The sequence below is a fragment of the Oenanthe melanoleuca genome, chromosome 4, assembly GCF_029582105.1.
Source record: "Oenanthe melanoleuca isolate GR-GAL-2019-014 chromosome 4, OMel1.0, whole genome shotgun sequence".
Lineage (NCBI taxonomy): Eukaryota > Metazoa > Chordata > Aves > Passeriformes > Muscicapidae > Oenanthe > Oenanthe melanoleuca.
Window position 1 is genome coordinate 14,241,003 of NC_079337.1, and position 27,074 is coordinate 14,268,076.

The 27,074-nt window shown below is 38.4% G+C and overlaps 1 protein-coding gene across 1 annotated transcript in view; it reads right to left on the reverse strand.

The window, feature by feature from the left end:
• PTPN13 (protein tyrosine phosphatase non-receptor type 13) overlaps positions 1-27,074 on the reverse strand; it is a 108,830-nt gene that overhangs the window by 78,445 nt on the left and 3,311 nt on the right. Inside the window, exon 2 of the mRNA XM_056490408.1 lies at positions 5,619-5,738. Within this exon, the coding sequence (XP_056346383.1) occupies positions 5,619-5,733 (115 nt within the window). The 5' untranslated portion in view covers positions 5,734-5,738. The remainder of the gene's footprint in view (positions 1-5,618; positions 5,739-27,074) is intronic.

Below are 27,074 nucleotides of genomic sequence, written 5' to 3' on the forward strand. Positions count from 1 at the left end.
CCTTTCTTAAGGCATGCAACATAAACCAAAATAAGTAATCTCAAAGCTCCAACCAGGGAGATATACTTAAGGAAATACTTTTTTGTAACACTAATGTGTTTATACCATGGATAAAAAAGTAGCAAAGATGCAATGTATCAAATAGCCAGCAACTATAGGAAAGCAAAAGAAACTATTTTCCAGTGATAATATTCATGTCATCATCTGTTTAGGCTCTCAGAATAATTTACAAGAGCATTATTCTGAAAATAATGAGGAAAATTACCAAAAAAAAAAAAAAAAAAAAGTTTCAAACCACTTTTTCTAAAGGCACTGGAATTCAGGATATGGCTGCTGGTCAATTTTCTATCCAATGGGCTTTCAACTGTGCTAGAGCTGCCAGCCTTCTGAGTTAACTCCAGAACTATGCAACTCAGTAACAAAACACTTGTGAGAGCACAGCATTTCAAGAAGTGCCAAGACAGAGATAAATTGCATGGCCTTACTTAAAGTGAGAGAGTGAATTGGCTTTAAACACAATAAAAACAGAAATAATCTTCAGCTACAGAGCCTCTGCCAAACAAATGAGAGAGGAAAAAAAAAACCTTTATGTGCTTTAACATCATACAAATAGCCTGAGATAAAAAAAGACCCACCACATTCCAAGAGACATGAAGATAAATATTTGAAATGGATCTACTTTACAATATTGATGGCAGGTAATTTTGAATTCCCTAGCTACAGTCATAATTCAAGTCAGTCCTTCAGGATCTTTTTCTCCCCACTTCTCTCTTAGGCCACAGCCATTAGCAAAGAACACACACATACACAAATCTCTAAAAAGCACAGAACAGCCCAAAAATATACACAAGATTTTCAACACACATCTTTGCTTTCCTCCATAGCCCTCACTGAGGCAAGTAAGATTTCTCTTAGAGCAAAGAAAACTGAAAATGTGTATGCTCAGGCCAGCACATGGGACCACTTCTGCTGTAAATCCTCTCTCTCCTCCTTGGGCTGGGCAGCATGTCCCTGCATGCCTGGTGTGCAGGGCAAGCAGCACTGCAGTGTCTCTGCTCCCTCTGCCTTCGGCACAAAGGGACAGGAGAGCTCTGATGGGATACTGAGCCCCTTGGAAAACTGAGATGCACTCTTTCCTGAGGATACTGGAGCAAAAAACAGAGTGAACAATTGGTTTCTGAGATCAATTTCTGTTCCTGAGGTGCCCCACAATCAAACACCACACTTCACTGTTGTGCTGACTAAATTCAGCAGAGCTCTGCATGGAGTGCAAGTAGTCACTGAGCCTCTCTGGTGTGAGTAGGGTGGGTAGAGGAGGAGGAAAGGATGAGGAATAGAAACTAAAAAATGTTTAAAACTCCAGTAAAATTATAAAAGCCCAATCTCTCTCCTGCTCAGCAACCAAAAGATCAAACCTTATGATGAAAAAAGAAAATCATTCCCTAACAGTTACTGGCAAAGGGTAAAAGCAATCATTTATCACCTGCCCACAAGGACAAGCTAGGAAATGAGGATGTGGGGTTTTACCCCTCCTATTGCATTTTTTCTCTTGTCAACCAAACCAATCCATTGCATCCCAACTAGGTCTATGACTGCTTTTGACTCGCCACTAGTTCCCATCAAAGCATTTCACACTTTGCCTTCCCTCTTTTCATGACACTTACTCAAGCAAAGCAACCACAGTAGATTGACTGTCAACAAGATTTACAGGTCCCTGAAAACCATAATCTTCCTTCTTCACATCCGCTTTCAGATGATATTACTTTTCTTTACATAAATCATTTCCCATATGTAAATTTGCAAGACATTCAACTTGCAAAGACTCCCTTTATTTGCTCAACCTGTCTTTTTAATATCAGACTCACTTTCCTCCTTCTCTCCCCACTTCATTTAGATCTATGTCTCCAAACTTAAGGTCCAATTATTTCCAGAATCCTGAACACTTTAGAACAGGAGTGGCCTAAGTGACAGATGAAGGCTTTCCCACTTTCAAGTTTAGATAAATCTTTTCCAGTCAAACCTAGTAAATTAGAGGGACGCCTGTTTTATAATTCTCAGCAGCAACGAGCACAGCATTCTCCTTATGCTTATACACTCACATTTGAGATTACTTCAAAGACTTGTTCCTTTGACCTCATGGAGTTCTGAGTGCAAGATACAGCATGTCTGAAACAGCTGATACACCCTTTCAACAACAAAATAGTTATTGCAGATAATTAAACAGATGTAAGAGAAGGGCAGGTCTGGTATCGGCCTTTTCAAATCTCCAGATTAATCTCAACATCACCAGTGCAACTGATGTCAGATCTGCAACTGAGTCCTAGATTGTCTTTCTCCTACATTTAACAGCTTATAATGTGCTGACAAGACAGCTACCAGGGTCTGATCTTCTAAATTAGTGATTAGCAACTGGGCAATTCAATCTAAGCTTTCATTTTTTATAACGATAGAAATAAATTTGGGAAGTATTTTTAAGGAGCTCAACATCTATTAGAACCATAAATACAAAGAGGGATAAAAATATGCACATTTCTGTATCTGTTGCTGAATCAGGTATGATGTGATATGCAATTAACCATAAAGGCAATGGATTTTCATGCTGTGCTTCTTTTATTCAGTGCTCTGATGGATAAGAAGATAGACTCACTAAAAGACATGCACAACTTTTATATATCAAGAAGTCATCAAATTTGTAACAAAACCTTGTTTTGGACATTTTTTCTAATTTCCAGAAACTAGCTTAAGTAAGAAACTAATTGAAGAACAGGTTCTCAGCTGACAGAGTGATAGCAAGATTCCTAACTTTGAACAAACTACCAAAACTCTACCAGGATCTCATACATAAACAATTACTTGGGATGGCAATTCCTTTAAGCGTCTGTGGCACCTGGGCTGGTGTGAGGAGGCTGCCAACAGATGGCAATTTAAGAGCTGGCTATTTCCAAGGCCTTTTTTATACCCCTCATTTCAAAACAGCTGGAGCACAGACTGTTGAACAGTATGCCTAATTTAATTTTTTTGAAGAAACAATGTACAAAACACTCAGCAAAGCTTATATTTTGTTGAAGAACAGCATGTTCAGGGACTCCAGGACTCTGTACAGGGAGGAAGAGCACTTTTGAGAACTGGTCAAAGCTGAACATGCTGTGATCTTGTAGAAGCTAAAAGTTTATGCTATCACCCTCTGCCCAGGAGCGATCAGTCAGTTCAGAAAAATTTTGGAAACTCACCCTCTGCCTTAAAATAGCTCTTCCATGCCATATGCATGGAAGAAATGGGCCTGAAATTTGACCAAGGAAAACAAGATTTCTTTAGGATCTCTTGTTTGCTACAAATCTTCCACAAATAAAGAACAATATTGAGTCAGACAAGCCTACAGGAACCTCCACATTTTCTGTTCCTGCATGTCAACACCACCTTCATAAGCCAGCACAGAAACTGATATTCAAGATGACAAAAAGGGTTTCTAGATTGCTTCCTTAGTGAAGACAACCTTCATTAAAGACTGTCTAGTTATCCAACTTGCTGGGAGGAATTAGATTACGTTTATCAACCTTAGCTACACAGAAAAGCTCTTTCATTTGAGTGTCTCTTGAAGTGTGTTTTACCAAAGGCTATATCCAGGTTAATTAATAGCATGCAACTGAAAACAGTCTGCTGAACTAGCAGAAAAACAACTCAATAAAACAGCTTCATCTCCAAAAAAGAGACAGATTCTTCTGGCACTGATTTTATCTGAATTTATGTTTTAGTCTTCATGGATAGGAAGTAAGATCAGAAGCTCCTGCCACCTTAGCCAGTCTTGGCTGGCAAGCATATCCCTGCCTTAAAAACATATATCACAAGTCCTGGGGCAGATTTCTGTTTTGTGCTCTAATCTTTCAGTACTTGTTCTTCTGAAGGTGGACTGACTGTGTGTGATGCTCCCATGCAGTCTTCACAGAGAGATTATGATAACTTTTCTGCTCTACTCTCAGGACAAAAAGGGTGAGCTCTTATTTTCTGTGGAGACTCCCTTTGGAAAAAAAATTTAGACCCAGGATAAAGCTTTAAGTGATTTCACTATGTAGTCATACAATTGTGATCTTGCAGGTGGATTAGAAGATGGAGCTCCATGTGTCAATCCCTGTAAAGTCTACAAGAGTAAGCCTCTAATCATTCAAGATCCTTCCTAAGTGAAGGTCTTAACAATCTCTTGAATGTCTACAAGAGACAACAAAGAGTGAAAGAGTGGAAAACAGATGCCAGCTTTCCTTTTCTTGCAATATGAGAAGCAGCAGGACAGGTCACTTGGTCAAACTGCAAGAAACTCAGCATCCCTAACAGGGAAAGCTCACATGGGCTGTGAGAGCACTGGTAAAGGGAAGGAGGTAAATTTGAATGGTATGCCAAAAATATCTATAATTCACCTGGCAAAAAATATGTCAGAGAAGTTAATAAAAGTCATATTTGTAAAGCTAAAACAAGCATGATCAGAAATCAGGCACCATATAGCAGTTTCTGCCCACATCTGCCTTCTCTGGAGCCTGTGAGGAGACCACTCTCAGAGGCTGTGCAATGAACAAGACAGAGCCAGTGTCTGACTCAATAGATTGTCTAAACCAACTCTTTAAAAAAACAGCCCAAAACAACTTAAATGTTGAATTTTGATAAAATTCTAAATCAAATACTTGCAAAAAATACGAAATACTTTGCCCCAAATAGGAAGATGTGCCCCTTGCATAGTAATGTGGCAAAACAATGACTATTTTCTAAGTGTGAGCCTTTGATTTTTCATTAATAAAACTGAGTAAGCCTAGGTATGCATACTTAGATATAAGGGAATGACCCCCCACTAAGGTGTTGAAATACTAGGATGCATCATGGGAACATTAATTTATTTTCAGATAAAGTATAAGATGGTAAAGAAGTTCAATATGTGGGTTAAGCATTTATTGCTATTAAAAAAAGCAAGAAAGGGAAGGAAGATCCTTAAGGATTTGCAGATTTTCAATGAAAAGGAAGGAAAACATAAGGAGGGGGGAAAGTTCCATATTCAGACCTAGTGCTAAAAGGTCTATTATTATCAGTACTGCAGATACTGAGCTTGGAACCTACTGAGGTGGGAGGGAGAAGAAATACTTCTACTCCTTTGAAGTACAAGACAACACCACATTCCTCTCAGTACCTGTGTGGGTGTTGCCACTTGCATTTTGGGGAATCATATCTAGCCCTCTGGTGAAGTTTTCTGGTTTTCACCTTTGAGACAAAATCTCTTCAGAGCACACTGGTCATGACTGCACAGTACTGTACCCATTTCTATGTCCCCTTCTGTACCAAAGTGTTCCAAGGGTCTTGTTCATCACTTTTTTCCTATGTTTCCATCTCACATCAATGGGTCTAAAACAACTGAAGTTATCACCACAACAATGGGATGTACCAGAAGTTCTGGCAGAACATGAAGTGATGGTTGAAAGAAACCTTTGGGCTGGGGTGCAGAGAGGCATTTACCCAGAGACAACCTAGGAGCAAGGTATTGTTTGGGTTTAGAGCCTAGGAAGGATAATTTACTTATACGGCAAGTTAATATAACCAAGATGTTTCCAGTTCTGTATTTATCAGTCTTAAAAAATGCTTACCTTTTCTGAATAGTTCTTGAAGGCTCTCTGCACTTTGATTCAATATAGCCCATATTTCTTCTTCTTGCAGTGGTCCCCCCCGAACCTCCAGAGCCTCTGCTAGTGACACATGCATGTTACCTGGGAAATAAACAGACTGATGTAAGACCAAATAACATCTTTTCTTCATGCATGCAGTATTCTAGTGGTAATAGCCCATGTCCAGCCCTTGGCCACAAAAATCTCCAGCATTAACAGAACCCATCAAATATAAATAACACAAAATGTTCCCTATGACGATAAAGAATTTTGAGCACCTACTCCAGAAAAACTCAGGTTAAGAAAATAATGATTCATATTAGTATTGAAGGCTCTACTTCCTTAAATTCAACAAGCTGGCATTAATCCATATGCTATGGGCAAGAGATTGCTGTGTGTATAAAGTTGACATATTGATCATTAGTTACAGGTTTATTAAAATAAATCAGCTATTAACAAATCCCCAGAAAACAAAGATTTCTTTCTCCAGATAAACAAGATTATGCTTCAGTATTTTTTGAAAGAGTGAAATCATTTTCATCACACTGCAATATACTATTCTGTTGTCCAAAACCATTAGAAAAGTGAAGAATGCATCCCTAAATATTCTGGCAAAGCAAAGCTTCATCATTTCAATAAACTCAGAAACAAATAAACCATGTGTCTGCTTAATTACTCCAGCTTTTTATGGAATGCTCTCAGATTGAGCACTCATGCCAATTTATATTTCTGACTAGGATGCAGCTGCAGTGGCCTCTCTGTGCTTCTCTCCAAAGCCCAGAGAAAAAAATCTTGAGCAGTGAGCTGTAGTAAGAGGCTAGGGAGTCCTGTCAGTCATCACTGGTAAGTTTGTTATGTCTCAAAGGCTGCAAAGCTGCTGCTGGGAACAGAAAATACAGTTCCACAAGCACTGCTTATGGTCTGGAGACTGATGTCCCCAGTTTCAGGTGACCCAATGGCACTGCTGGAAGCTCCTCCCCCTTCCTTTCAATCACCTACCCAGAGCCTCCCCATCACACCATACAATCCTGGCTCAGGTGTAGGGATACTAACATAACAAATTTAAAGAGGGACAGGCTATATGTAGCTTCCCAACTGTCTAGGCAGCTTTATGCCTTCCATGTGTTAATTACAGATAATCAGGCTTATGCACATACAATGTCAAAATAAAAGGTTGTTTCTAACTGAAAACACAGGGTTTGACAACACTCAATAAAATACTAGCCTTTCCACCTAGAATTCCATACTCCTACTGAAAAATTACATATTGCTGGCTGCCTTTCAGCACAGCTTATTTTTCCTTATTTTACAACTTGCCAGTTTGTAGCAGTCAATCACTGTGCATGTTTACTAAGCCAGATATATTTTCAGCAATTAATGTCCAAAAGTCATAATCAAAAGACAATGGAAGGGAAAGCAGACTCAGATCACATTTAAAAGAAAGATGAAATCTGAATTCCCAAAGAGAAAAATAAATAAACCATGAAAAATGGAAAGGTAGGGACCAATGCAGACTTGCAATAAATGGATGGAAAACCAGAGAAAATTATGCTTTCAGTCAGCATGAGATTCACATACACGAGGCAAAGAGTGAGTGTCTGGTCTCACTGTTCCAGGAAATTTTGTGATTTCATGCCACTGTTTCAAATTTCAGTAGGTAAATCTAGAATCAAGCTGTCTGGATTATTCAGATTAAAAGATCTCATCTTCTCTGAGGGACTAAAAATACATGAACTGCAAATGACAACTTTCTCTGACAAATATTCTAAAGGAGAATGCCAAGCATAAGAACAGCAATCGCCTCTCCCCCACCCCAAATCCTTCTCTGCCACTCCCCTTTTCCCCATTCTGTAAAATGCTGCATCTTTTCAGCTGTGATTAAATAGTGTGGACTGTTCTGTAGCAGATTTAAGCCAATTCCCTATTTAACAACACAACAGAGGCCATGAGCAGGTCTGCTGAAACTTCCAAACACATTACATCCACAGTAAAAGAATCCTACAGCAAATTTCTTGATCACAGTAAGCAGCAGTATGAATATACACACCCAGCCCTCAGCTGTAGCAGTGCAAGCAACAAGATCTGCTTGCATTTTACAGATAGCAGGAGCTTGACAAATAAAAATCAAACACACAACAAAACCAAACTATTTCAAAGTGATTTTGAAAGCCCAAGCAAAATGCATCACATAACCAGTCATTACAAGCACAGTCACATGCAAAATGCCAAAAGCTGGGATTTGAGTGGAATTCTCATTGAACTAGATCTGTTTCAGTAACTTTTTTCCCTCAAATTACAGTGCTTGTCTGTTTCAGCAATGGGCAGACCAACACACTGGTTATGAGGATTAAAGAACCTCCCAGAAAATGATTCTCTAGCACCAAGGAACTGACTGAGGGAAGCTGGGGTGAAGCTGTTGGCAGGAAAATGCAGTGCCAGGTTTCTCCATCTGTACAGCCCACCTGTCATCAGCCAGGCACCAATTTGGAACTGACATTGGAAGTGCCTGGTTCAATACATATTTCTCCTCCATCAGTTAGTTTGTCTCAGGTGTTTTTCACAAGAAGATATTTGTAGGAATGCTGAAGTTTGCAATGCACAATTCCTCCAAATTCTGTCTCCTTAGGTTCTGGGAACCCTCAATAGTGTGTGGTCCTTTGTGAGTACAGAAACCTAAATGCTCAATACATACAACAGCTCTTGGTTCTATGCAATACCTGAACATTATGATAAATTGCAACGTAAGGACTATATTGAGTAATTTTTCTAGGACAAAAATATTAAAAATTTTTGTAGGACACCTTATCAAAACCATGCTCCTGGAAGTCCCTGAGTTTTTCAGTGCTCCAGGCTGACCAGCAAAGAAATCTAGATGCACTGGTAAAGTTATCTATGGACTCTTAGTTCATGCCAAGCTATTTTTCTTGCAACAAGTCCTCTCCCTGTCTCCTCTTTATCTAAGAAAAGCAAGATCTGGAATCTGTGCCCTGCTCCTTTCACTCCTTGTAATAAGAATGGACAGAACATTGAAAGGTGTACCTTCCAAGGAAGAGTTCACTTCCCCCTTCCTTGGGACAGAGTTATGATGGCATCTTAATATGATGCCACACAGAGATGGAATTGGGGTAGGTAAGTCTCAGGGTTAGGTGGTATGAACCCCACAAGAGCTGCTAAGACATGGATTACCCATACACCCAAAATTCACATGAGATCACAGCCACAGCATGTCCACACAGGGAGATTTACACAGCAGAGAGCACAACACAGTGTAGGAAGGCAGAAAAATTAAAATAGTTAGCATTGGAGGTGCATTGACATGAGCCTGACAGACTGCTTGTTCTGGGGCAGAATTTACTCCTAGACCACACAGGAATACCATTTCCACAGGAAGGGAGTTGCATGCTATGAAGGCAGCTTTTATGCTCCAGGACAAGAGAGTAAATTCAGGTGTAAATCATTTGTATTAACAAGCTCTGAGTGCAATTTCTCGGCACCATTCGGCCCTAAGCCATGCAGGCAGCACAGTCACGGGGTGAGATGTTGCCTAAGCCAGAAGCCTCTCCCATATTTCAGACACTTTTTGAAAAGAGCCTGTCTATCTCATGAGGACCAGCTGCCAGCTCCTCCCTCCAGACAGACAGCTCACACACTCCCCAGTGAGTGGGATGGGGCTCTGCCTCTTGCCTGAAAACAAGCTCAGTGACCTCCTGGCTTTAAAAAGTCTCATTTAAAGTCCCAGCAACACACGTTAAAAGCACACCACCTATGGAACATCCAGACAGTGCCAACCCCATGAGGCAGCCTTCCACTTGCTCTGGCCCAGGTAAGATGGAAAGCACAACAGGAGCAGCCCATCACACTCAGTAATTCTGTCAACATGACTGTTTGTAAGATATACACTTCTTCCCTACCACTTACAAAGTCTTCACACCACCCCACTTTTTAATTGCTCATGTATGCAGAAATTAAATGCTCTGAATTCTCATTTCCCCCAACCACCACCATTTTTCCTCATACATTTTAAATTTTAAACTTGAAATCAAAGGACTCCAACAGCAAAGAAGAATTCGGAAAATTTTAAAGGCTATCCTTTCCAAATTTTATTGGCCTGCTGCCAGCCAAAATAACTTGTTATTCAACTCAGTTCAAAATAGGCTATTGCCATAATGTGATTATTAAAGACTGTAATACAGTCATTTTTGTCAAAAAGTTCCTAAAAACAGACAGAAAGTCAAAAAGCTAAATTGCTCCCACTTAACTGATGCTTGACAACTTGGTGTTTTGGTTTTTGTAACATATCCCTTGCTTTTTTCCTTACCTTGTGCATCAACATTTTTCCCCAATGTTTTAACTTCAGAACAAAAAATTTTGGTCAAAAGCTGTGCTTTAACATCAGCTAACTGAAATGCCTGCACCACCTCACACTTGGTATTTCATAAGAATATGATGCCAAGAAATATGAAAAGCAGCTGCTCCAGGCATACACTCTGCAGGTGTTTTTAGATGTGCAAGAAACAACAAAAAAATCTACAACACTGTTAGAATTTCTTGAAAATCACATAAAATATTCTCATATTAATTTTTATCCTTTGACAAAATTTAAAATAAAGAAGAGACAGCAAGAAAGCTCTTTATATATACAAAATACTTTCAGTGGAAAAAAACCCCATCTTATTTGTCCTATACAAAACACTGTTAGCTGACCTTAACTGCCCTGAATATGAGCAGTATTGCCCTCTTGCTCCACAGGGACACTTAGGCAAAAGGTGGCAGGTTCTAAGGAGACTTTTCTCTTAGCAGATGAGCCAAGAGCCCCTTCTTGGCCCCTCCCCTGGAGATACAAATGCCTGGAGGCAAGAATACATTTAACAGGACAGTTCTCAGAACCTCTTAAAATTCACCTTTCTTATGGCATGATTAGCTGCCTGAAAATAAACACTGACACTTTCATTCAGCACTCCCTGAGCATGAAGTGCTTTCTAAGAGCACTCGACAGGCACAAATCTCAGAGACACTGAATGGGGCTGGACCTGAACAGTTTTGAAAGTCTGGTTTTTCCCATTTCAGAACCCGAGCACCTTAAACCATTACCATGCCCTGTAATTTCAGAATCCTGGCATCTATCCTATTTATTTACATTGGCCCACATCTTACACCCCCAAACAAGATATGGACTATATATACCAATTAGTTTATCCCCAATACACTGCTGCTGAAACTGGGCTGAAGTGCAGAACCCTGGAGCCAAGTTAGAAAGCTTGTACTTCAGTAGCTTTTGAAACCTTATTTTCAAATCCACACATAAAATGTGGTTTTCCTATAGCTGCAGGTCCAATTTGCATAAACTATCCAGAAAATAAGGCATTATTTGCAAATAGTTAAGCCAAGCATGCAATCAAGTCAAGTACACAAGCTAATCAACTGTGCTTAAAGAATTGTTTTTTCTTTTAGAGTCCTGCTCTTAAGTAAATTACTGCACATTATTCTCAATTATTGTCCTGAAAGACAAGGAAACAAAACCTTGTGTCACATCCACTTTTTTCATTTCTCCTATAGATACAAAGAGGGGAGATACAGCTCAACAAGACCGAAATTCCATTTCCTCCCTCTTTTTCAAAGTATTTAAAGAGCTGCCAGAAATCAGATTAGCCCAAATTTTTGTGAAAAACCCCACACTCTCAGTGCTTTGCATTCAACCCACAACCTGATAATATTATTATCTTAGCGCTATTCCTTCTCTTTCATTTTAGAGGTCAGCAGAGATTAGAATTACCACCCAAGTATTTCTCTCCTCCTCCTGTTATGGAATAGATTAGCTTCTTCCACTCACATATTTTCTTTCCATGTTCTCTTTCTCCCCCACAGGCAGACAGGATGAAATGTCAGCAAAACAAAAATCTCATGCTGCTGGGCAAATCCTCAACCTATACCAAGAATATTTCTTTGAAACTGCATTTCCTCTTGAAACTGATAACTTGCTGCTTGAACTCAGACCTTCTAAGTAAGGAACAGAAACTAGCTCAAATTTGTGAGAAAATACAACATGAAAACACTCCCAGAAGTATAAATCTTGGCCTTTTATTTGAGCATACATAGATGAACAGATGAGATGTTAGCATTTCTCCTCCCCAAGCCTTAAATCAGTATTATATTCCCATATCTGGAAGACAGAAGAATGTGACATACTGAGAATCCTGGCCCGCACCTCCAGGACAAGCAGTGTTTATTTTACTCAAAAAGTGAAAAAAAAGTTTCTTTCCTGGAAGGTGGAAGAAAACAGCTTTTGGCATTGGCCTGAACACACAATGGAAGACAAGCAAAGGTTAGTGTTGACTCCCTCCTTTGCTCTTCTGTCTCCATCACCAGAACCAGATAAACTTGTTTATCTGAAGCTTTGTATTAAGCAAACTAGTAAAGCCAGTCCAAATTGTATATAATGATCATGAAAGTCATGTTTTCTAGGCAACTGCAGAATGCTTTTTTATACATGAGGTAGCTGATGTTTCACATTTGATATTAAAATTTTATTCAGAAGAGTATATAATTATCACTACAAAGTAAGCTTAATCCACATAAATCGTAGCATGACTCTTGAATCCCTCTCTTTGTCTAATTGTCAGTGTAAGATTCTTGGGCAACTCCCTTATTTTGCTGTTGATCTGCTCCACCTCGGAGAGGGCACGTCTCCTTGATGCATTTCTCATACTTGCAACTTTCATTTTAATTGCTAAGTAGGAGCAGAAGACCTGTGACTAAGGCAAGTTTCAAGAAAAAAAAAAAGAAATTTCAGGACTACAAAGCAGCTTGGCAATAGTGACACTTTTTAAACAGCACAGGAGCCAGTAACACCCTCATTCACACATAACAAATTAAACCCTTCTAATGACCTGAAATAACCAGAAGCAAGAAGGCATCTTACTACAGGATGGAGGATGATGTGCTGTCTGTCAGACAAAAGGCACTAAGAATGGCACCTCCAGCTTTAGTCCAGCAGTTATTCCATTGTTGCATGCCAGAGCCATGCATTCCTCACATACTGTGAAAAGGTCATGACTGAAGTCTGTCCTTACTCACTCACAGCTCTCAGCACAGCTGAAGAGGGAATGAAAGCTTTTGTCAGGGGAGCAGAAATAGTAGCAGGCACCTGATTTAAATGTCATAGAGCCACTAGAAAGCATTATTCTAAGTCAGTAAGTACTGCTTCCCACCATCTGTGACATTCTAAAGCTAACTACAAATGAAACACTGGGGCTCTGGTGAGCAAGTGAAGGAAGCAGTGATAATTAATTACTTAGTACAGTAACTGCTTTTTCATTCAGTACATTATTTTATAATTATATTGTAATGCTATTCATAATCAGTTCCCAATGTTTGAGAAGGGTAATGCTCAAATATTTAACACCAAGATATAAAATGCCACCGATCAGCAGTTTGGTGACTCTACCTATAAGTTTCACTAATGGATCAACTTAGAGTAGGTTTTTAAAAGCTTAGCTTAAGGCCTCTCTATGGTAATGAAGTGATAGCTTTTACTGCATCAGAGAAATTCTTAATACCAAGGGGCTCGGATTCTGTCAGAATCCTTTCAGTCTCAGTAACAGAGAATGTATCTTCCTTTAAAAATGCCTCTTCTTGGTAAGGCAGTCCCCTTGCAGTAATGCAATAATCAGTGTCATTAAGGCAGCACAACTGGATCAGCAAAAAATTAAGCCAAGTGACTGAGTTCTCTGTTTTCTTAGATGTGGCACTCAAAAGTCCTTCAGATAGGTACAAAAATAATAAGTTAATGTGCTACAATACTGAGGGGGAGAAGGGAATTATTAGCACCCACCCACCTTAGTCATAAAGAAGGGTACTGGGTTTGCAGCATATTTGTAAATAATGTAGAAGTCAACATACTCTTAAGAAGTATAAAGACTGACCCTACCATATGTTCTTTCAAAGCCTGACTTTAATCCTACATATTTACTTCCAATCCTTCCACAAATGGCTTTTTATGCTGTTAAGGTGAGTAAATTCCACAGTTCACTTGGGTTTTGAGATTTCTTTCTTTCATGGGAGAAAGGTGGATGTGAGCAAAACAATCTGTGAGCCTCATATATTTGACTATCAGACATTTTGGAAAAATAAATTAGTGTAAAAGATATACTACTATGACATATCGAAGCAGCTTTTCCACAGCTAAAAATGACCTATTGTATGGTACCTGTGAAAAACACATTGGATTCAGAAATAAGGTTTGTGTTCTTCATTGGAAAGCAGCACCCTACATACCCACGAGAAGAAAGAGAGCTGCTGACTTGTGTACTCAACCAGAAAAAAATCCTGGTATTCAGAGGACAGTTCATGCTAACAGCTAACTCATGTCCTGCCTGGAAGGGAAATAATACTCGATAATGGACATAATAACAGAATCAAGCTTGAATTACATCTACCTGCATCTGATTCCTCCAGCAGGGCTTTACCTCAGGTGTATAGAGGTAAAGAACCTGCACTGCTACACCACCAAGATTTTTTTGGTTTACCACACATTTAATTTGAGAGCTAACAAACTTCCATATGGATCACTCACCATATTTCTATGAAACTGCACTTGCATGTTTCTGTGGGTTTGCTATGAAAATTGGAAAAAAAAAAAAAAAATCTGATCAATTTAAAAGTTACTACCCAGACAGCATCCTCTGCAGCTACTCAGTTCTTAAAAATACTCCAATGGTTTTCTTCCCAATGCCCTAAACTGAACGACATCCTCACACACATTTTTCTCTGCCTTAGTGAAAATAGTTGATGAGTTGATGAGTCCAAATTATTACTGATGGAGATAGATCATCTGGAGGGTCTATTATGCATCAAGTCTTCAGTCCTTGATACTCAAAAAAGTAATATTCCCAGCTCCTGGAAAATTTAGATTTCCTAGAGCAGTTACATATGCTCTGCAATACAGGCAACATCACAGACACCCAGGAGTTGCAGAAGGAAAAAAAAAAAAAAAAAAAAAAAAAAGTGTTGCCTTCTCAGACAGTTGTGATTTCTAGGGTTCATTTGTGAGAGAGAGAGGAAAAAAAAACAAAAAAAGAGAGAGAGATGGCATAAAGAACAAAACATTACAAGGTCTGCAGATAGATGACACCATGGATATCTTATCTGTGAACTCACCTGTCTGGGAGTAAAGCTATTATTCACACAAGTGATGACTAATTATTATTGTGAAAGTCTGAATTTTTCTAGTCTGAAAAACAGACAAGATGGAACAGAGGCCCATATTTCAGCTGTCAAGAACCGTACACACAAGAAAATCTATGTCTCTAGGACCAAAGCATAAGGTGAGAGATTCGTGATCTGCTTTCCTCTAAGTTGAAATAAATGCTAATTCAAGCACAATAGTAAATACCAAGTCTTATTCAAATAGTACTGCATTTTCTTCACTCTTCTGTAACAGAAGAAAAAAAGAAATTTTGCTCTCAGACAGAGAGCCTCTCAGACATGGTAGTACAATGAGTGAGATTTATACTTTTATATGCACGCATATACAATTTAAAATGCTGTGATATATTATCCTCCTATTAGGTGTGCAAACCTTTACAAAGATTTATGCAGGGGGAACAGTGACTAATCTTATAAAGCAACTTCATCCACTTGCAATTGAGAATCATAACTGGCAATAACCTGATGCCTCATCAGGAAACATGAACACTCCAAGGGAATGGCAGAACAGGCAGCTGCCTGGATTTGACTTGTCCATGCTGCCTCAAATGAAGGCAAGCTGATCCTAAGGAAATGAGAAGCACTGGCAAGTGCCATTACATACCTGTCTCTCTGCACTTTATGTCTGTCAGCCTTCAGGAAGGATGTGCTTCTTACAGTGCCCACTCATGTTGAAAAAGAGTGTGCGTGTCCCCACATATGCATGTTTTACCCACTAACTACATAAAATCTGTGGATGCATGCATATACTCCACATAGACCAAATATTTCACTTTCTTTTTAAGTTTCTGCTGAAGGACAAAGAGAGATACAAACGGGCAGGAACACTGATCTATTTTGAGAAGTAAACATGAACTACCTGAAAGCCTTGTTAGAGGGTCCCTAAAGCCTATTAAAGGTTTTGGCCAAGGCAGATTTAAATAAGATTCTGTAAGCATTTGGGAAAACAGATTTGATGCCAGCAGATGGGCTGCAACTCTAATAAGAGACCTCCATCTGTCCAGAAACCAGTTCTTCACTCTACACACACACACAGGGTATTGCAAGGTAGCACCAGCAAGTCTTACAGGGTAGAACCATTTCCTACAAAGAAATTCAAAAGTAGCCATCATCTTTAAAATCCCTGTCTTCATAAGAGACCTCACAGCACTTCCTTTTTTTTCCATAAGCAACTAATTTTCCAGATAAAACATAACCTATTTGACTGCAATTTCTTGGAAGCGCTTAATCGCTGCTCAAGTGATAGGAAAGATATTTCCATTCCTGAAGTGATGCTGAGCTGAAGAGCAGACTGTTGGAAATAGTCCTTGAACAGGATATATCTCATTTTTTCCCCCAGTAACTGAGAATCTGTCTATGTAATGTGTAATTGGTGACCTACCAATAAGGTCCAACAGTATCAAACAGTATTTGGTTAAACCATAATACAGAGGATACCATACCTCTGAGTTAAATGTACACACTGCAAATATGGAGCTCTCTTCTTCTGCCTAACACCTGCTTCTCCCACAGAAACTGTTTTCACATCACAAGGGGATCATTTCTCCTCTCAGACTGCAGATCCCTGCTTTCTCCACTTCCTTCCATACTCAAGCATACAGAAATGAATTTAAGACTAAAGCTGTGTTTATTCTCTGCATATACACTCCCAACCAGTAACCAATTTGCAGGACACTCAGAAATCTGAGAGCAAGCAGAAAATATGCTGTGTACTCTTCCATGCTGGGCAACAGACCCACTGCCCAGAAAACGGAAGCCAAGCTTTACATGAAGGATATTATTCCCTATGGGCTCATTATAGGATTTCCATAAATTCTGAATTATCTGCTGTGGGTGTTTTCATATTTCAGTATTTCCCAGGTTTTTCGACTTCTCTGTCAAATCTATTATTAGCAGGGTCTTTAAGCACATTACCCACCATCATCTTGCAAATACTGAAAAAACCTAGATTTTAAAGGCAGATTCTCTTTATCCAACCATTCAAAGCTGATCCATTTCCTGCAACTGATAGTGTACATCAAAATTTACCTATTTTTTGCCCACTCAACTCTTTAGATGTGGTATACACCAAGCATTGAGAACAGTATGGTCTGTGTGACAGCTATTTAGCAGCATGTCTAGAGACAGCCATTAATTCAAAGACTCCACATAAAACACGAAGCTTTTTGGTCATGGAAGCTTGCTTTTTAAATGAGCTCTTTATGGAGGCCAAAACCTTCCCGAGCAGCTTATACCGTCTAGTTTAAATCCTGCAATTAGGAGGTTTTAGCTCCAGATTAATTAGCAGACATAGCCACTTGAAGACTTGGAATGCCTATGGTTAGGAAATCATGATCTTCCTTCAAAACATGAGTTGACACAGCACATATGGCTTTGTGCCAAAATCACACCAGTTAATCAGAACCTGACCAGTTAACTTAAGTCCCTCAGCCTGCCATTCTGCTCCCCACACTTCAGAAAAATATATAATTATATCCTGCATGATTCAGTATGTGTTTACAACGGAACAATTGTTAAATTGACTATACTGCCCCTTGAACAAATTTCTAACACACACCCCATTTATGATTCATCTTAAATTCAGCGGTTATGCATGATTTATTCAGTCCTACAGCCACGATATTCTCCATTGTTTAACTGCCCTCAAAGATGCTTTTCCTGTTAGGTGGGAAAACTTGGAATTCCTCCTTCACAAGAGATTCATCTGCTTGTTATTTCTGCCCAGCTTTGCTTACCAAGCTTATGGTTTCTGAGCCAAGAAAGTGAATGGGATTTGCAGTGTGAAGAAAGACCCTCACCACAAAGAACATAAGCTTCAGTATCATTTGACAGCAGCATGAAAAACCTGCAAGATTGATTCTACAATTCCTCAGCACACCTTCCACATAAAACAGACTGCCTGATCTATAGCAAAGACAAATAGATAGTTAGTGATGTAACAGATTTCATTTAGCTTCACACACCAGAATGAACAAAAAACTCCATCTGAACATTCATTATCTGCACTCCATAATGTTTTGGTACTTGGAGAGGTTACAGGACAGAACAAGCTACAGAACATGGCACTGCCAAAAAAACAGGAAAAACAAGACAGCAACACCTCCTCCCATGACATAATACCAAGCCTGCTATCACCTAAAAAACTCCAGAGTTCTGGGAAGTTTTGCTTTGTCTGGATGATAAACATTCATATTAGAAGACCATATTGCAAAAGCCATATTACACCCTTGGGCTGCATAACAAAGGCAAACTAGCAGAAACTTTTCCTCTACAGGCCTGGAAACTGAGAGGGAAGTGATTCACAGCATCATCCTTCTTTCCTTTTCTTTGAAGAACATTCCTACAAATAGTAATGGAAGGCTAGTCAGACTGAGGACTTACACAGGTACAGCCCATGTACAAATTATATTTGCTGTACTGGAACAGAACCAAAGCAGAAGGTCACATTAATCTCTGAAGCCACTGCCCAGTGAGGGATTAAGTGAAAGGAGAAAAAACAACTGCACCAAGGAGAGTTAGACCAGTTAAAGAATGCACCAAATTTTGTTGCCTTCACAATCAATTTGATGATACTGTGTATGACACCTTAACTCTGTAACTGTTACTGCATGGAGACCCAAGAAAACAGTAACTCAAAAGCCTAAAATAAACAGAAACATCTAACTGACACTAAAAAAAATTTAAATCCTCCTTTCAAAACATTAGAGCTCAAGTCTTATATAATCTAGTCTGCATACAATATACCAATTTTCATCCTTTCCATGTATGTCTAGAACTTTGACAACAATCCAAATTTTCTTCCAGTCCCGAATTTATTATTTCATTTTTGCCTTTGCAAACTTAAGAAAATAGGCATGTTATTTTAAAAAGTGTTATTTACATTTTCAGTATACAAATGGCATTAACTCCTAGGAGAAAATTCAGCTTTTACAAAAAGATTTCGTGAACATGTGGAAAAAAACCATGGGCTGAACCTCTTCATCTCCCATCTTTCATTGCTAACTAAACACTCTGGAGTTTATTCATTAATACATCACATAGAAAATTCATAAATCTAACAGTTAAAAAACACCACTTGGAGAGTAGTCTGAAACAGATTTCAAAACATTCAAATGTTTTGCCAATAGTTTTAAAGCATCCTCCCATAAACTTTGCTTACAAAATAGTGAATTTGAATGAGAGTTTATCAAACTGGACCAGTTGTGCTGGTTTACCTCAAGTTGCATACACACTTAACCTGAGAAAAAGTAGTAGCAGCAATCAATGAGAAACATCAAGTTTTCACTTGGAAATCTCAGAGACAGGAAAATGTATTATCTTCTTAGTCCACAGTTATACATAGTTATACATAGATTCCTCACTATGCACAAAAGTTGGAACCAAGGCTTCATCAGAGTTGAGAGAGCAGCACAGAGAGTGTTGTGTGCACTAATGCACACACAGGCTGTTTTAGGCAAGGAAGAAAAATTCAGCTTACAGACAAAGGAGCAGTCAGGAACATTAGAAACTTTCACACAAGAAAAATAAATTAAAATATCATTACAGATACCAAGCCTTGCTGGCAAAATTAAGGGATTCAGTGGATCATTACTAATCAATTCCAGAAGAAAATACTTTTTCCTCAAAGAATTGTTTTGCCACATTTTTTACACTACTGACCCTTTTTCATCCATGTACCTAGATGCTGAATATTAACCCAGTTATTAAGGGGGAAATAAATGTATAGAACCATTCACAGCTTGGATTTAAAAGGTATAGATCAAAATTTTGATCTTTTGAAAAAAATTTACCTGAATACAGCTGACATTAATCTAGATTTTGCTTCCTACCATGCTGATGAGTGACTTTTCTCATTTTCTAGGGATCTTTTACAATAATTACTTGTATAGAAGTTGCTGTAAGACTTCACCCCTGATTTTACACCATCAGTCTTCAAACAGGTAACAAAATCTCCCAATTTCTCCCATTGGCAGATGGGAGTAGAGAAAAAAAGAAGGTGAAGGAAACCCAAACTTTCCTGACCCAGAAGTCACACACAATTTACAGTTGCTCTATATACCCAGGCACCAGCTGGTGATTAAGTAGATCTTTTTTCACACAGCAAAATCTGAATTCCACAAATTCTTTGAAAAGAATTGGAAGACTTTATACCTTGAGCTTCCAAAACTATTGTAAAAAGCAATCACTTCTTTTTAGATGCATATTACTTCTTGGCACAAACTTTGTGCTGTTTGTTGCTAGTATTTTTTAACTGGCATTTATAGCCTATCACTGAAAATACATCATAAGCCTTGAAATTAATGTTGTCTACATAAAAAGTAAATATATATATATTATATAAAACCTATTAAAGTCTAGACAGGCAACAGTTTCTCTTCCATTTCTCCAAAACCACTGAAGAGGGAAGCAGAACAAACAGATTTTGCATCTGCAGCAGACTTCCCAACCAGCAGTTCATATTACGGTGAAAAGTTAAATTCTGTGATCTTCAGCTTTTAATATCCTCAAAGCAAAGCCAATGGGTGGGACAGAATCAGTGATAATTAATGTGAATATCAAAGAGTTCAGTTAATGTCAAGCACAAAAGTATTTTCTGTAACACAGCAGGTATTTTCTGCACTGTGCAGGCACCAGGGAAATTTCCACATACCAAACTAAATTCAATTTGCTGATTCTATTCTGCTCACTAATACTGAGTAGTTGAAGACACAAATTCCTTCAGTGTCTGACAATACCACAAACCTAAGGGCTTTGTATTGAAAAATGCTCTTTTCAACTATTCTGTGCAAGGCCAAAGAGCACACAGAGCACACATGGTAATATCAACAGAGCACAAGAATCTGATGTTGAGGGACGCAAGAGCAAAAAGAATGCCTCTTACAGAACGTCCTTCCCTTCTTAAGTAATATGTTTCTCATCTGTAAAAGGAATCCAATTATTTGTCTCCACAAGTTGGTTTTTGTTGTACTTTTCATGCAATGCCATTTAAAATGACAGTTTACTTACATATTTTACCATTTTATCTAGTAGCATATTTTCACTTTCCTATTCAACAACTAAAACTACAAGCTAAATTGTGATATCACCAAAGTGTTCCTATCTTTTTCTCCTCTCTTCCTGAGCAGCTATTTTTACTCTAGACTCACATGCATAAAAACTAATTCCCCTGATAACTTGACCATCCATCATTGAATCCTTCCTTAAGCAATCTGAACAAATGGGAATACAGATTCCATGACACAAATGATGAAAAAAAACCAGGAATTGCAGCTGGAACCAGACAGCTGTTCTTCTCTGAACATCAGATCAAGCCTATGTGGACACACATGAGCTTCAGAGGCAGATCATAAAATATTTCTTATTAAGCTTCTGGGCTTTTTTTTTTTTTTTTAAGGGTTTAAAGAAGTTCTCAGTTTGGAAGAGCTTCCCATTTCTGTGGGTTCAGAAACCTAAGCAACATTTAATAAAAGAAGTACTAAACTGGATCAGGCCAGCTCTCCCATCCCCTTTCCTGGCAATCACCAGTTTATTGAGTTCCTGAGCTCAAGCTGCACAGTCAAATCTAATAGTCACTAATGGTCTCTGTTCTGTTAACTTCTCTAATCCCCTTCTGAGCACATTTACACTTTCACTCCACATGACATTTTGTTCCAGTAACACAGCTGCAATTAAGCAGTTCCCAAAGAGCATTTTCTTTTGTTTGCTGTAAGAAAGCAACTTACTTCTCAAATTTCACTAGAAAAGAATATGCTAAAGGTCTTGAAGGACCCAGTCATGCCTCAAAGTTGCCTGATTTTTACTAAACACCAGTAAATGTTTGCAGCTACCAAAATTAAGAGAAAATGGTTTCTTCCAACAAAACCAATCATTTTTCCAGCATACTAAATAGTTTCTCTTCTTAATACAATGCATGGATATAACATTTCAAAATTATTATAAAACCATTTTTAGGATTTTCCTTAGTATTTTGTGACAAAATAACAAAAACTCAGCTTACAGTTTTCCTCCTTTACACACCATATTCCTCATACATAGAGGATAGACCTGGATCAGAGATCAAGGAAAAACAGAAAAATTATTCTCACCAAAACTGTTTGCCAATAGATTGAAACAAACTAACATGATACTATTGTATCAAAAAACCTCTAAAAACAAGAGTAATTTTACAAAAAGACAATTTTGATAATGCATCACACTTCTGAAATGCCCAAGTCTTGTGTCAATCATGGTGAGCACACACATTTTAAATTGACATAAAGGAGCTTTACACAGCTATTTCAGTAATTCTGTTCTACGTGTTAGCCCATGTGCTTAAAGCTCCAGGCTGATTTGGCCACACATGTGATAACCTAACTGCAAAGCCACTCAATAAATGAGTCTATATTTCTGATGAAACAAACTTTCAGCACTGCCAGCCAGCAAATCTTTTATAATCAGATAATCTTTAAATTCTTTATTAAGGTCATTCAAGGGATTCAAAGACAGGGCACCCTGAAAAAATAAGCTGTTCAAAATTTAAAGTTCTTGACTATCAGCTTGTTTTGCTAAGCATTGTCAGATTATAGCATCAGAAGAAACCTCTTTCAGGAAATCTAAGTATAAAGTTTTGGAATTCCTCAAAAATTTATAGCATATATTTCTTGCAAATCTTATTAAATAGATCACTGTAATGAGATAAACTTCTGATTTTCAGAGTCTGAACAACCTTACAAATAAAAAGGGGTAAGAAGATAAATAGTTCTAAAAAGCCTACAAAAACCCAAGAAAACAGATAAAAAAACACAAGATAGAAATCAGATAATTATTACCCCTTGAAGACCTTAAACATAACCACTAAGCTGGGAACACCAAAAGTACTTGCAGCTGTGAAGGTCTGAAAACTCATCCCAATCTTTATGAGGAAGAAACCTCAGCTCATAGAAGCCACCAGCAGATGACATAAGGACATTCTTGCAAAGTCCATAAACCTGTACTAGAGGGAACTGAAGGTATCCCAGCACATCTTGAATGAGCTCAACCCTTTCTTTCTCTTCCCCCACCTTCTTTATCTCACTTTTCTTTTGTTCCAGACTGTATGCTCCTCTGAAAAATAATGGTTTTCTAACAGTTTTCACAAGCTAGACCTTTTAGGTCAAAATTTTTCAGGTGCTGTACAGGTATTCTTGCTACCTTGTAAAATAATTTCTTTCTTTTTCAGATACAAGCCATTTAACAGCCCACAACTGCTATTCTTGCATAAAGCACTGTTAATTTACAGACATACAGACACACGTTGCATTGTCTACTGCAATGTTATGTATCAATAAGGATGTCAATAGCATTTACATTCCACTTTCATCCCACTCAAATTTCCAGTGAAGTCAGAAATGAGGTCCTCATCTCAGGGGTTCTTCAGGGTGTATCAATTCAGATGCCAACCATAAACGTCAAAGTTATTTTTATGGAAAATTATCACCAAAATGTAAGTTTTCCCTAGACTGCAGCATTTTTTGAAATTATTTCAGTGGATTCATTAGATGTGCTATTACTTTTTCCTTCCACAATTTTCCACCACTAATTAATAAGCCAAATGTTTGTGCAAGTGTTTCTGAAGTTCTGTCTCTAATGGTTAAGAGGAAAGTCCTTCAGGTGCAAGGCACTGGTCTAAGAACAGAAAAGATGATTGAAGATACATGAAAACGCAAAAATACAGAGTCTATGAAGGCTGGACAGAATCTCTTTCCTCTTAGAAACTTACCCAAGACAAATACTTTACCAAAAAGTGCACAGGTAGCTTATTAACAAACAAATTTCTGCATAATGTATGCATAGAGGCATCTCTTATTTCCTAAATGTCAAATTAATGTGAAGAAGTTCAATTTCCAGACTTAGAGAAGTTGAAAGCAAACTGGCTTCAAAAGAACAAACAGAAAATGCACCTCAATCACTGAAAAATAGTTAAAACACACTAAGGCACTTGAAAGACATATCATAACAAATCCTCTGAAGGAGAAACCAGTACTTATCACCTGTTGAAGCATCCCATTAAAGGAAGTTTCACAGAGTCTTTAATTAGGCTGCTGGAAGGATAGCTCCACATAAACCTAACCACACAATTGTCCAGTCAGTGACACATACTACAGAGATGTCTCTCAAAGCAGCATGTGTGCAGTTCCTCACAGACATTAAAAAGCAAAGCACAAAAGCAGCACTTGGACCATCATATAGACCATTTGCTTGCCAGGGATTCAAACTCCCAAGTTAATTCATTTAAGGTCAATGCAGCTTTTGCACTGACTAGAGAAAAAAGAGCTGTTATTCCACTGGTCATAATCCTAAGCATTAGGAGGGGATTTTCCACCTACTGATTTTACAGTAAAGGTACTAAAAGGCAAAACTTCTGCTGCATTTCCCTTCTCTAACTTTTCTCTATTGAAACACTATATTCTGTGAAGAGAGAAATTGGTAAAATCAGTAACAACATAATGCTGGCCCTTGATGGAATTGTGGTGAGAGAAGAAAAATCAGCAAGATATTTTACAGCACTGATGTCTTGGTGAGCAAACTAGGTAGAAAAGTTAGACTATCTGTGTATGACATGGTTAAATAGCCACATGCTTCCTTTTTTCACTCCTCTATTAGTTAAGGCAACATCCAAGTCCAAATATATCATCATTTAAACCAGGCATGACTTTATCAGGAAGCACAACTATTTCTAACAGCTGAAGTTTCAGACTAGACTTTAGCTCTCTCTTTAGTCCATTTCATCTTTTAAAATAATAATATGTAGAAGTGGTAAGCAGGAAAAGTCAACAGTCCCATCAAGAAAGATGGAAAACATCACATTCAACATCAAATAAGGTTGTTCACGAGTTTGACATTCTGTAGTTAATATTTCAACAGCAATGTTCTACAGGGTAAAACAGACATGGTTTTATGAGTCAAGTCCCATTATCTTTCCCTGGTGACCCTAAGAAAGCCCTGGAACCACATGTCACAGGTTTATTGGGGTGGGGGTTTTTTGTCCCTCATGTAGCCATTCATGTCTATCTGAGAACTGGAAAAATAGTGCAATACGCACATTCCATTGAGATGCTGAAGAAATTAATATTAAAAAGGGAAAAATCTTCGTCTGAAACATAAAATTAATCACTGGGAACCAATTCCCCTGTGCAAACAAGGAGCTGCAAATGAGAGTGTCCATACCCCAGAGATTATGAGATAAAACATGTTCTGTCTGTACTCAGCAATAACTTAGAAAACCTTTGCACCCAGTTGCTTGGGTTTTTTCTCTAACAGGTTTTGAGGCCCTGCCTAGTACACAGCAGAACACAGGCTGTTACATGAATAAAAGTAAAGACAGACTATAGAATGGACACAAGACTCAGAGGAGCTTCCGTCTCCAAGCATGCAATTCTACCACAAAAATTATTTACAGTAACAAATCTCTATGCCTTTCAATGCCAATTCTGAAACAGTACTTAAGTCAACAAAAAATGCAACAATTTCAACAACACTGGCATAACTACCTACTGCAATGAACTAGTATTTACTGTCAGTTTCATACAGCACAGAGCATGGTGCTACGATTCCAACACACAAGGATATCCTGGAGTGTGCCTGGAAGATTACTGACATCTGCCTGCTAGAGAACATCAGCTGTACATACAGATGTAGCCAATAAAGCTTTAACAGCTGTTGTGAAACTGGATATGAAACACATGAAAATCTGGTATTTCCATTGATTTATCCAGCTGTCATTGTGATGAAAAGCACATCAAAAAAATAGGAATTTGTATGCTCTAACAGCCTTCTCCCCTCAACAAACAAAACTGGTTTTCAAGGAAAAGTCTGAAAGGAAAAAGCCTCTTCTTAAGTCCTTTTACTTGAGAAATAAACAGGAGTGTTTCCTAACAAGCTCAGCATCAATTTCAAGCTCCAAGCTTCAAATATAAGTCACCTGCAACAGCAAGAAAAGTTACCCATAGAGACTTCCAGCTCCAGATCTACTTTTCTAAATAAACCAGACTTCAGATACACCATTTCCAATGTACTTCTTTGCACATGCCTAAAGCCAAGTAGCCACGCTACACACAAATACTGAGAGATGATGTCAACACCACAGGAAAGCCATTTTCAGATTCACTTTCAAAAATTTCAGCCAGCTCTATAGAATGTTCCTGCCCATATTTCTCCCACAGATACAGACAATTGCTCTTTAGGAAGACAGTCTTCAAGAAACACACGCACAAAAAATTTTCAGCCAGAGTGAAACCCCAGAAAACCACGTCCTTCCTCTGACAAGGCTGAAGCATAGAGAAATTAAAAAGCCTCAAAGTCTACTAAAAAAGCATGATGTTTTTGACAGCATCAAATTAGTTCATGAAGAGGTTTGTGTTCCATTCCAAACCTGTACATTTAAATTTTCATCATTTTTAGGTCAGTTCTTCTCCCTGAGCTTCAATTTTAGCTGCAAAACAGGAGATAAAGCTTTCCTCTCTTTTCCAAGTGTCCCATCTCACTTAATTTAATGACCAATTGTTTGAAGCAGGAACAAGGAGCTAACACAGCACTTAGTCCTAAATCTGACATTAATTACCCTACCACCTGCAAATCCTTTGTAGTACTGAACATCCTGCAAAACTACAGTATTCCCTACAAACACCAGCAATCAAAAATCAGCAGTTTTAATACCAGGTCTCCTTTAATTCTTGACATATTACTTGCAGACATTTCTGTGGCATATTAATTTACACATAAAGGACAAATGAAACCCTGAGAACAAAGCCTTCCCACGTCTGTTATTCTTTCTACAGAGTGTCACAACTGGAGCAGATCTCCATCTTAACCAATTGGATTTCAAATTCCCAGGGCATATCATTGTCCCAAGGCAACCTACTCAATTAATTGCCTTTTATGAAAGTATTTTAATAGATAATGATGTACAAAGAATATCCCTGGTTCCTCACCAGGTATTTAAGTGGCACAGGAGAAAGAGAAGCCCAGATGAAATAAAAACGGCACCAAAGAGTCGTCTTGTGCCCTTCCCATCTGTAAATCCCAGCTTCCTTCTCTGTACTTCAGGAGGAGGTGGGGCTGGGAAACACTTCTTTCAGAAGTTCCACCCTTCTTTACAGATGCACAGATTTCATTAATAGTTAACTGGCGACATACAACATTAACTTACCCTGGTATTCACAGCTTTCCATCCACGCTTGTCCCATGGTAAGCAACAGCTTGGGGCAACCACTTACA